The sequence below is a fragment of the Oncorhynchus mykiss genome, chromosome 2 (assembly GCF_013265735.2).
Source record: "Oncorhynchus mykiss isolate Arlee chromosome 2, USDA_OmykA_1.1, whole genome shotgun sequence".
Classification (NCBI taxonomy): domain Eukaryota; kingdom Metazoa; phylum Chordata; class Actinopteri; order Salmoniformes; family Salmonidae; genus Oncorhynchus; species Oncorhynchus mykiss.
The window spans coordinates 15,919,809-15,932,308 of record NC_048566.1 but is presented as its reverse complement, the minus strand read 5'-3'; the positions used below and the strand labels follow the sequence as shown (position 1 = coordinate 15,932,308).

The following is a 12,500-nucleotide window of genomic DNA, read 5'->3' as shown; positions in this document are numbered from 1 at the left end:
GGACATCAGGGATATAATTGTAGACCTGCACAAGGCTGGGATGGGCTACAGGACAATAGGCAAGCAACCTAGTGAGAAGGCAACAACTGTCGGCGCAATTATTAGAAAATGGAAGAAGTTCAAGATGGCAGTCAATCACCCTCAGTCTGGGGCTCCATGCAAGATCTCACCTCGTGGGGCATCAATGATCATGAGGAAGGTGAGGGATCAGCCCAGAACTACACGGCAGGACCTGGTCAATGACCTGAAGAGAGCTGGGACCACAGTCTCAAAGAAAACCATTAGTAACACACTACGCCGTCATGGATTAAAATCCTGCAGCGTATGCAAGGTCCTCCTGCTCAAGCCAGCGCATGTCCAGACCCGTCTGAAGTTTGCCAATCACCATCTGGATGATCCAGAGGAGGAATGGGAGGAGGTCATGTGGTCTGATGAGACAAAAATAGAGATTTTTGGTCTGAACTCCACTCGCCGTGTTTGGAGGAAGAAGAAGGATGAGTACAACCCCAAGACACCTTCCCAACCGTGAAGCATGGAGGTGGAAACATCATTCTTTGGGGATGCTTTTCTGCAAAGGGGACAGTATGACTGCACTGTATTGAGGGGAGGATGGATGGGGCCATGTATCGTGAGATCTTGGCCAACAACCTCCTTCCCTCAGTAAGAGCATTGAAGATGGGTCGTGGCTGGGTCTTCCAGCATGACAACAACCCAAAACACACAGACAGGGCAACTAAGGAGTGGCTCCGTAAGAAGCATCTCAAGGTCCTGGAGTGGCCTAGCCAGTCTCCAGACCTGAACCCAATAGAAAATCTTTGGAGGGAGCTGAAAGTCTGTATTGCCCAGCGACAGCCCCGAAACCTGAAGAATCTGGAGACGGTCTGTATGGAGGAGTGGGCCAAAATCCCTGCTGCAGTGTGTGCAAACCTGGTCAAGAACTACAGGAAACGTATGATCTCTGTAATTGCAAACAAAGGTTTCTGTACCAAATATTAAGTTCTGCTTTTCTGATGTATGGAATACTTATGTCATGCAATAAAATGCAAATGAATTACTTAAAAATCATACAATGTGATTTTCTGGATTTTTGTTTGAGATTCCGTCTCTCACAGTTGAAGTGTACCTATGATAAAAAATTACAGACCTCTACATGCTTTGTAAGTAGGAAAACCTGCAAAATCGGCAGTGTATCAAATACTTGTTCTCCCCACTGTATACTACAGTCTATCAAATTTAAGGTGATTATACTACATATATACTACAGTCTATCAGATTTAAGGTGTGTATACTACATATATACTACAGTCTATCAGATTATGGTGTGTATACTACATATATACTACAGTCTATCAGATTTAGGGTGGGTATACTACATATATACTACAGTCTATCAGATTTGGAAAAAAAACTGATACAAATACACCTTATGGAACAGCAAGGACTGTAAAGAGTCACACACATACAACATATACACTATACACACAACATACACACTATACACACAACTTAAACACTATACACACATGTACACAGTATACACACAGTACACCTGGATTGTGTGTAGTAGTAGAGTAGTGGCCTGAGGGCACACGCTTAATGTGGTGTGAAATCTGTTGTTAAATATATTTCAATGTTTAAAAATGGTACTATAATGTATATTACTGCCTTAATATTTGCTGGAACCCAGGAAGAGTAGCTGCTGTCTTGGCAGGAACTAATGGGGATCCATAATAAACCCCAGGAAGAGTAGCTGCTGTCTTGGCAGGAACTAATGGGGATCCATAATAAACCCCAGGAAGAGTAGCTGCTGCCTTGACAGGAACTAATGGGGATCCATAATAAACCCCAGGAAGAGTAGCTGCTGTCTTGGCAGGAACTAATGGGGATCCATAATAAACCCCAGGAAGAGTAGCTGCTGTCTTGGCAGGAACTAATGGGGATCCATAATAAACCCCAGGAAGAGTAGCTGATGCCTTGGCAGGAACTAATGGGGATCCATAATAAACCCCAGGAAGAGTAGCTGCTGTCTTGGCAGGAACTAATGGGGATCCATAATAAACCCCAGGAAGAGTAGTTGCTGCCTTGGCAGGAACTAATGGGGATCCATAATAAACCCCAGGAAGAGTAGCTGCTGTCTTGGCAGGAACTAATGGGGATCCATAATAAACCCCAGGAAGAGCAGCTGCTGTCTTGGCAGGAACTAATGGGGATCCATAATAAACCCCAGGAAGAGTAGCTGCTGCCTTGGCAGGAACTAATGGGGATCCATAATAAACCCCAGGAAGAGTAGTTGCTGCCTTGGCAGGAACTAATGGGGATCCATAATAAACCCCAGGAAGAGTAGTTGCTGCCTTGGCAGGAACTAATGGGGATCCATAATAAACCCCAGGAAGAGTAGCTGCTGTCTTGGCAGGAACTAATGGGGATCCATAATAAACCCCAGGAAGAGTAGCTGCTGCCTTGGCAGGAACTAATGGGGATCCATAATAAACCCCAGGAAGAGTAGTTGCTGCCGTGACAGGAACTAATGGGGATCCATAATAAACCCCAGGAAGAGTAGTTGCTGCCTTGGCAGGAACTAATGGGGATCCATAATAAACCCCAGGAAGAGTAGTTGCTGCCTTGACAGGAACTAATGGGGATCCATAATAAACCCCAGGAAGAGTAGTTGCTGCCTTGACAGGAACTAATGGGGATCCATAATAAACCCCAGGAAGAGTAGCTGCTGTCTTGGCAGGAACTAATGGGGATCCATAATAAACCCCAGGAAGAGTAGTTGCTGTCTTGACAGGAACTAATGGGGATTCTTAATAAACCCCAGGAAGAGTAGTTGCTGCCTTGACAGGAACTAATGGGGATCCATAATAAACCCCAGGAAGAGTAGCTGCTGTCTTGACAGGAACTAATGGGGATCCATAATAAACCCCAGGAAGAGTAGTTGCTGCCTTGACAGGAACTAATGGGGATCCATAATAAACCCCAGGAAGAGTAGCTGCTGTCTTGACAGGAACTAATGGGGATCCATAATAAACCCCAGGAAGAGTAGTTGCTGTCTTGACAGGAACTAATGGGGATCCATAATAAACCCCAGGAAGAGTAGTTGCTGCCTTGGCAGGAACTAATGGGGATTCTTAATAAATACAAATAGAACAATACACACACAAATCAGATCAAATCAGCACTGTCCTGTTCCCCCAGTCAATGTTGCAGACGTCCTTGTGGTGCTGGGTAACTCTGAGTCTAAGTGTGAGTGTGTTCTATTGTCAGGTGAGGTGATCGACCTGTTGGGAGCACAGCCAAAGGTGAGCAGGCTAACGTAAGACTAACAGTATGACTAACAACACAGCATACTGTTCAGCTTGCTCTGTGGCAATGACATCACTCTGGCACTGTGCACTTTGCTATTTGACCATAGGAGAATACAAAGCATAGTTCTAACGGTGAATACTACAACTGTCCTCCTTCCTCTCTTCCCCCCTTCTCTGTCTCCCCTTCTCTCTCTCCTCTTCTCTCTTTCCAGAGGCTAGACTTCTCCTCCTTCAACCCCCTGGCGGACCCTGACTTCTGTTACTATGACAACGGTCTGCTGAAGTCGGTGAAGCTGGGAGACCTTCACAGCCACGAGTTCTTCCGGCTGCTTTCCCTCTGTCACACCGTCATGAGTGAGGAGAAGAAGGAGGGTGAGTGATAGTGGGAGGGAGGGATGGAAGGAGGGTGAGAGAGAGGGATGGAGGGAGGAATAGAAGGAGAGGGAGGGTGAGAGAGAGGGATAGGGGGAGGAATAGAATGAGAGGGAGGGTGAGCGAGGGATAGAGTGAGGAATAGAAGGAGAGGGGGGGTGAGGGAGGAATAGAAGGAGAGGGAGGGTGAGAGAGAGAGATAGAGGGAGGAATAGAAGGAGAGGGAGGGCGAGAGCGATAGAGGGAGGAATAGAAGGAGAGGGAGGGTGAGAGCAATAGAGGGAGGAATAGAAGTAGGGTAAGAGAGAGCGAGATAGAGGGAATGAGGGTTAGATAGAGGGAGGATGAGAGAGGGGGAATGAGGGTTATAGAGGGAGAGATGGAAGGAGAAGGAGGGTGAGAGAGGGGTAGAGGGAAAGAGAGGGAGGGAGAGATGGGAGAAGAGGAGAAGGAGGGTGAGAGAGGGGTAGAGGGAAAGAGAGGGAGGGAGATGAGGAGAAGGAGAGTGAGAGAGGGGTAGAGGGAAAGAGAGGGAGAGATGGGAGATGAGGAGCAATAAGTTGAACTTGTAATTATAGTCCATGTTTTTAAAGCTGCAATATGTCACTTTTTGGGCAACCCAAGTTCACATAGAGGTTCACATAGAGGTTCACATAGAGGTTCACATAGAGGTTAACATAGAGGTTCACATAGAGGTTCACATAGAGGTTAACATAGAGGTTCACATAGAGGTTCACATAGAGGTTCACATAGAGGTTCACATAGAGGTTCACATAGAGGTTAACATAGAAATGTGAGTTATGAATCTGCTCATTGAAAGGAGAAAGTCTATGTGTGCTATATCTATGCTTCCCGTTCTTATGTTTTGTTTTGGCATCTTTTACTTTGTGTTTTGTAACCAGCTTCAAACAGCTGAACATACTATACTGAACCAAAATATTTTACTGAGTTACAGTTCATATAAGAAAATCAGTCAATTGAAATAAATTCATTAAGCCCTAATTTATGGACTTCACATGATTGGGCAGGGGTGCAGCCTTGGGTGGGCCTGAGAGGACATAGGCCCACCTACTTGGGAGACTGGCCCACCCACAGGGGTGCAAGGCCCAGCCAATTAGAATTAGTTTTTCCCCACAAAAGGGCTTTATTACAGACAGAAAATCAGCTGTCCGGGTATCTGGTCTCAGACGATCTCGCAGGTGAAGAAGCCAGATGTGGAGGTCCTGGACTGGCGTGGTTACACGTGGTCTGCAGTTGTGTGGCTGGTTGGACGTACTTCCAAATTATGAAACGACGTTGGAGGCTGCTTATGGTAGAGAAATGAACATACAATTCTCTGGCAACAGCTCTGGTGACATTCCTGCAGTCAGCATGCCAATTGCACGCTCCCTCAAAACCTGAAACGTGTTGTGTGACAAAACTGCACATTTTAGAGTGGCCTTTTATTGTCCCCAGCACAAGGTGCACCTGTCTAATGATCACCCTGTTTATTCAGCTTCTTGATATGTGACAGGTGGATGGATTATCTTGGTAAAGGACAAATTCTCACTAACAGGAATGTAAACAAATTGATGCACAACATTTGAGAGAAATAAGCTCTAGAGTATGAGTAGAGAGTATGGAACATTTATGGGATATTTCATTTCAGCTCATCAAACATGGGACTTTACATGTTGCGTTTATATTTCTGTTCAGTGTATATTTTTGGTTGTTTAAAATGTATTTCATAGTGGTTTAGATGGTACAATGATTCTCTACACTCTGCATTGCTTGTTTTGTCACATAAACTGAAATTCGGCGAACCATGAAATGGCGGAGGGGTTTTTGCATAGTGCATCTTAAAAGCATGTTGTCTTTTGTGTTCACCTACATGTATAGAATGTGTTGAATAGATACTGTATTCTCTCTCTCTCTCTCTCTCTCTCTCTCTCTCTCTCTCTCTCTCTCTCTCTCTCTCTCTCCCTCTCTCACCTCTTTCTCTCTCTCTCTCTCTCTCTCACCTCTCTCCCTCTCTTACCTCTCTCTCTCTCCCTCTCTCACCTCTCTCTCACCTCTTTCTTTCTCTCTCTCACCTCTTTCTCTCTCTCTCTCTCACCTCTTTCTCTCTCTCTCTCTCTCTCTCTCTCTCTCTCCCTCTCTCACCTCTTTCTCTCTCTCTCACCTCTCACCTCTCTCTCTCTCTCCCTCTCTCACCTCTTTCTCTCTCTCTCTCTCACCTCTTTCTCTCTCTCTCTCTCGCTCTCTCTCTCTCTCTCTCTCTCTCTCCCTCTCACCTCTTTCTCTCTCTCTCTCTCTCACCTCTCACCTCTCTCACCTCTCTCTCTCTCCCTCTCTCACCTCTTTCTCTCTCTCTCTCACCTCTCTCTCTCTCTCTCTCTCTCTCTCTCTCTCTCTCTCTCTCCCTCTCTCACCTCTTTCCCTCTCACCTCTCTCACCTCTCTCACCTCTCTCTCTCTCTCTCTCTCTCTCTCTCTCTCTCCCCCATCGCTCTCTCTCTCCCTCCCCCATTGCTCTCTCCCCCCCATTGCTCTCTCTCTGACTCCCCCACTCTACCCCCTCTAGGAGAGTTGATGTATAAGGCCCAGTCTCCAGATGAGGGTGCGTTGGTGACAGCAGCCAGGAACTTTGGTTTTGTGTTCCGGTCTAGAACCCCTGGTACTGTCACTGTGACAGAGCTGGGCCGACCCGTCACATACACACTGCTGGCCATCCTCGACTTCAACAACATCCGCAAGAGGATGTCCGTTATAGGTATACGCATGCATGCATACGCACTCACACATAACGCACACACCTTGACATACAGTAGACGCTCACCAAACACACCTTAACGTAGTGCACTTCAGCAACTTACGCAAGAGCAAAATAAAACAATAAACAGGGGTAAACATCTTTGTATAAAACATACTGTACAACAATATATATATATATATGACATTAAAATGCCTATTTACTCTGTTTCATCTGATTGCGCAATCCACTGTCTCATCAGCCCAGTCAGCATCTAGACATTATCTCACATTTCTTTTAGTCTAACATTTAGTTAGTGTGTCTGCAGTGCGTAACCCAGATCATATTAAAGTATGTCTCTGTCTGCAGTGCTTAGCCCAGATCATATTAAAGTATGTCTCTGTCTGCAGTGCTTAGCCCAGATCATATTAAAGTATGACTCTGTCTGCAGTGCGTAACCCAGATCATATTAAAGTATGTCTCTGTCTGCAGTGCTTAGCCCAGATCATTATAAAGTATGACTCTGTCTGCAGTGTGTAACCCAGATCATATTAAAGTATGTGTCTGTCTGCAGTGCGTAACCCAGATCATATTAAAGTATGTCTCTGTCTGCAGTGCGTTACCCAGATCATATTAAAGTATGTCTCTGTCTGCAGTGCTTAGCCCAGTTCATATTAAAGTATGTCTATGTCTGCAGTGCTTAGCCCAGATCATATTAAAGTATGTGTCTGTCTGCAGTGCGTAACCCAGATCATATTAAAGTATGTCTCTGTCTGCAGTGCGTAACCCAGATCATATTAAAGTATGTCTCTGTCTGCAGTGCTTAGCCCATATCATATTAAAGTATGACTCTGTCTGCAGTGCTTAGCCCAGATCATATTAAAGTATGACTCTGTCTGCAGTGCATAACCCAGATCATATTAAAGTATGACTCTGTCTGCAGTGCTTAGCCCAGATCATATTAAAGTATGACTCTGTCTGCAGTGCTTAGCCCAGATCATATTAAAGTATGTGTCTGTCTGCAGTGCGTAACCCAGATCATATGCAAGTATGACTCTGTCTGCAGTGCGTAACCCAGATCATATTAAAGTATGACTCTGTCTGCAGTGCGTAACCCAGATCATATTAAAGTATGTCTCTGTCTGCAGTGTGTAACCCAGATCATATTAAAGTATGTCTCTGTCTGCAGTGCGTAACCCAGATCATATTAAAGTATGACTCTGTCTGCAGTGCTTAGCCCAGATCATATTAAAGTATGACTCTGTCTGCAGTGCGTAACCCAGATCATATTAAAGTATGTATCTGTCTGCAGTGCGTAACCCAGATCATATTAAAGTATGACTCTGTCTGCAGTGCTTAGCCCAGATCATATTAAAGTATGACTCTGTCTGCAGTGCGTAACCCAGATCATATTAAAGTATGACTCTGTCTGCAGTGCTTAGCCCAGATCATATTAAAGTATTACTCTGTCTGCAGTGCTTAGCCCAGATCATATTAAAGTATGTGTCTGTCTGCAGTGCGTAACCCAGATCATATGAAAGTATGACTCTGTCTGCAGTGCGTAACCCAGATCATATTAAAGTATGACTCTGTCTGCAGTGCGTAACCCAGATCGTATTAAAGTATGTGTCTGTCTGCAGTGTGTAACCCAGATCATATTAAAGTATGTCTCTGTCTGCAGTGCGTAACCCAGATCATATTAAAGTATGTCTCTGTCTGCAGTGCCTAGCCCAGATCATATTAAAGTATGACTCTGTCTGCAGTGCCTAGCCCAGATCATATTAAAGTATGACTCTGTCTGCAGTGCATAACCCAGATCATATTAAAGTATGACTCTGTCTGCAGTGCTTAGTCCAGATCATATTAAAGTATGACTCTGTCTGCAGTGCTTCGCCCAGATCATATTAAAGTATGTGTCTGTCTGCAGTGCGTAACCCAGATCATATTAAAGTATGTATCTGTCTGCAGTGTGTAACCCAGATCATATTAAAGTATGACTCTGTCTGCAGTGCTTAGCCCAGATCATATTAAAGTATGACTCTGTCTGCAGTGCGTAACCCAGATCATATTAAAGTATGTCTCTGTCTGCAGTGCGTTACCCAGATCATATTAAAATATGTCTCTGTCTGCAGTGCTTAGCCCAGATCATATTAAAGTATGACTCTGTCTGCAGTGCTTAGCCCAGATCATATTAAAGTATGACTCTGTCTGCAGTGCGTAACCCAGATCATATTAAAGTATGTCTCTGTCTGCAGTGCGTTACCCAGATCATATTAAAATATGTCTCTGTCTGCAGTGCTTAGCCCAGTTCATATTAAAGTATGTCTCTGTCTGCAGTGCTTAGCCCAGATCATATTAAAGTATGTCTCTGTCTGCAGTGCTTAACCCAGATCATATTAAAGTATGTCTCTGTCTGCAGTGCTTAGCCCAGATCATATTAAAGTATGACTCTGTCTGCAGTGCTTAGCCCAGATCATATTAAAGTATGTCTCTGTCTGCAGTGCTTAGCCCAGATCATATTAAAGTATGTCTCTGTCTGCAGTGCTTAGCCCAGATCATATTAAAGTATGTCTCTGTCTGCAGTGCGTAACCCAGATCATATTAAAGTATGACTCTGTCTGCAGTGCTTAGCCCAGACCATATTAAAGTATGACTCTGTCTGCAGTGCGTAACCCAGATCATATTAAAGTATGACTCTGTCTGCAGTGCGTAACCCAGATCATATTAAAGTATGTGTCTGTCTGCAGTGCTTAGCCCAGATCATATTAAAGTATGTCTCTGTCTGCAGTGCGTTACCCAGATCATATTAAAATATGTCTCTGTCTGCAGTGCTTAGCCCAGTTCATATTAAAGTATGTGTCTGTCTGCAGTGCGTTACCCAGATCATATTAAAATATGTCTCTGTCTGCAGTGCGTTACCCAGATCATATTAAAATATGTCTCTGTCTGCAGTGCGTAACCCAGATCATATTAAAGTATGTCTCTGTCTGCAGTGCTTAACCCAGATCATATTAAAGTATGTCTCTGTCTGCAGTGCTTAGCCCAGTTCATATTAAAGTATGTGTCTGTCTGCAGTGCGTTACCCAGATCATATTAAAGTATGTGTCTGTCTGCAGTGCGTTACCCAGATCATATTAAAATATGTCTCTGTCTGCAGTGCGTTACCCAGATCATATTAAAATATGTCTCTGTCTGCAGTGCGTAACCCAGATCATATTAAAATATGTCTCTGTCTGCAGTGCTTAGCCCAGTTCATATTAAAGTATGTGTCTGTCTGCAGTGCGTTACCCAGATCATATTAAAGTATGTGTCTGTCTGCAGTGCGTTACCCAGATCATATTAAAGTATGTCTCTGTCTGCAGTGCGTAACCCAGATCATATTAAAATATGTCTCTGTCTGCAGTGCTTAGCCCAGTTCATATTAAAGTATGACTCTGTCTGCAGTGCTTAACCCATATCATATTAAATTATGTATCTGTCTGCAGTGCTTAACCCAGATCATATTAAAGTATGTGTCTGTCTGCAGTGCGTAACCCCGAGGGGAGGATCCGTCTATACTGTAAAGGAGCTGATACTCTGTTGTTTGAGAGGCTCCACTCCTCCAACAATCACCTGATGAACATCACAACAGATCACCTTAATGTGAGTTACAAACAAAATAATCAGAGTTCCTATTCAGCCTATCACAGCTCTCTTTTATACAAGTAACAGCACTGCCCTCTGGTGGTTAAATGTTTTCCTGCACACTACTATAGCCATCAGGAGATGATTGATTGTTTATCAATTCTTCAATTCACTTGTGTGTCTAGGAGTATGCTGGGGACGGTCTGCGGACCCTGGCCCTGGCCTACAGAGACCTGTCAGAGGAGCAGTGGGAGGAGTGGTCAGAGAGACACCGCCAAGCAGACAGAGCTACAGACTGTAGAGAGGACAGACTGGCTGACATATATGAACACATAGAACAGGACATGATGGTATCACGCTGTGTGTTTGTCTGTGTGTGTGCAGGGCAGAGGGTGTCTGCATGTGTGTCTGCGTGTATGTGTGTGTGTGTGTGTGTGTGTGCGTACGTTTGTGTGTGCGTGTGTTCGTGCGTGTGTGTGTGTGTGTGTGTGTGTGTGTGTGTGTGTGTGTGTGTGCGTGTGTGAGCACGTGTGTCCTCTCTGTAACATAATTTGCACCAAAATACATTTCTATCAACTTGTGTAACTGGTAATAAAGTTATATTCTACTCTGCTCTATTCGATTCGGCTCTATTCTACTCTTCTCTATTCTACTCTATTCTCTTTTCTACCCTGCTCTATTCTACTCTGCTCTATGTTCTATTTTACTCTGCTCTATGCTCTATTCTACTCTGCTCTGCTCTATTCTATTCTGCTCTATTCTACTCTATGCTATATTCTACTCTATGCTCTATTGTACTCTATGCTCTGTTCTACTCTGCTCTATTCTGCTCTTCTCTCTGCTCTATGCTCTACTCTGCTCTATTCTACACTATGCTCTATTCTACTCTGCTCTATGCTCTATTCTACTCTGCTCTATTCTACTCTGCTCTATGCTCTATTCTACTCTGCTCTATTCTACTCTGCTCTATGCTCTACTCTGCTCTACTCTGCTCTATTCTACTCTGCTCTATTCTACTCTGCTCTATTCTACTCTGCTCTATGCTCTATTCTACTCTGCTCTATGCTCTATTCTACTCTGCTCTATTCTACTCTGCTCTATGCTCTATTCTACTCTGCTCTATTCTACTCTGCTCTATGCTCTATTCTACTCTAGCTCCTGGGAGCCACAGCCATAGAGGATAAGCTACAGGAGGGAGTTCCTGAGACCATCGCTATCCTCTCTCTCGCTAACATCAAGATCTGGGTCCTCACTGGAGACAAACAGGGTGAGACACACAAACACACACAGACAGACACACACACAGACACAAACAAACTAGAGCTGGCTATTTAAAACTAGGATAAACTAAAACATGTCTGTCTCTCTTTCTGTCTCTCTCTCTGTCTCTCTTTCTGTATCTCTGTCTCTTCCTGTCTCTCTGTCTCTCTTTCTGTCTCTTTCTGTCTCTCTCTCTCTGTCTGTCTCTTTCTGTCTCTCTCTCTGTCTGTCTTTCTCTCTGTCTCTCTCTTTATGTATCTCTCCTTGTCTCTCTCTCTGCCTCTCTTTCTCTTTCTGTCTCTCTCTCTCTCTCTGTCTCTCAGAGACAGCAGTTAATATAGGTTACTCCTGTAAGATGCTGACTGGTGATATGACTGAGGTGTTCATCATCAGTGGAAACACAGTGCTGAGTGTTAGAGAGGAACTCAGGTACTCTAACTACCTCTATTCCTCCCTCTATCCATCTATCTCTCTATTCCTCCCTCTAGCCATCTATCTCTCTATTCCTCCCTCTATCCATCTATCTCTCTATTCCTCCCTCTGTCATCTATCTCTATTCCTCCCTCTATCCATCTATCTCTCTATTCCTCCCTCTATCCATCTATCTCTCTATTCCTCCCTCTATCCATCTATATCTCTATTCCTCCCTCTAGCCATCTATCTCTCTATTCCTCCCTCTATCCATCTATCTCTCTATTCCTCCCTCTGTCATCTATCTATATTCCTCCCTCTATCCATCTATCACTCTATTCCTCCCTCTATCCATCTATCTCTCTATTCACCCCTCTATCCATCTATCTCTCTATTCCTCCCTCTATCCATCTATCTCTCTATTCCTCCCTCTATCCATCTATCTCTCTATTCCTCCCTCTGTCATCTATCTATATTCCTCCCTCTATCCATCTATCACTCTATTCCTCCCTCTATCCATCTATCTCTCTATTCCTCCCTCTATCCATCTATCTCTCTATTCACCCCTCTATCCATCTATCTCTCTATTCCTCCCTCTATCCATCTATCTCTCTATTCCTCCCTCTATCCATCTATCTCTCTATTCCTCCCTCTGTCATCTATCTCTATTCCTCCCTCTATCCATCTATCTCTCTATTCCTCCCTCTATCCATCTATCTCTCTATTCCTCCCTCTGTCATCTATCTCTATTCCTCCCTCTATCCATCTATCTCTCTATTCCTCCATCTATCCATC

General features: G+C 44.2%; 1 protein-coding gene across 2 annotated transcripts in view; it reads left to right on the top strand.

Annotated features, from left to right (window-relative positions):
- The window catches only part of LOC110518702 (phospholipid-transporting ATPase ID-like), an 83,873-nt gene that overhangs the window by 49,789 nt on the left and 21,584 nt on the right, over positions 1 to 12,500 (top strand). For both annotated transcript variants that reach the window (XM_036939292.1, XM_036939282.1), the window contains 7 exons: positions 3,268 to 3,302; positions 3,521 to 3,680; positions 6,243 to 6,431; positions 9,937 to 10,052; positions 10,220 to 10,384; positions 11,190 to 11,301; positions 11,618 to 11,723. In XM_036939292.1, the coding sequence (XP_036795187.1) occupies positions 3,268 to 3,302; positions 3,521 to 3,680; positions 6,243 to 6,431; positions 9,937 to 10,052; positions 10,220 to 10,384; positions 11,190 to 11,301; positions 11,618 to 11,723 (883 nt within the window). The remainder of the gene's footprint in view (positions 1 to 3,267; positions 3,303 to 3,520; positions 3,681 to 6,242; positions 6,432 to 9,936; positions 10,053 to 10,219; positions 10,385 to 11,189; positions 11,302 to 11,617; positions 11,724 to 12,500) is intronic.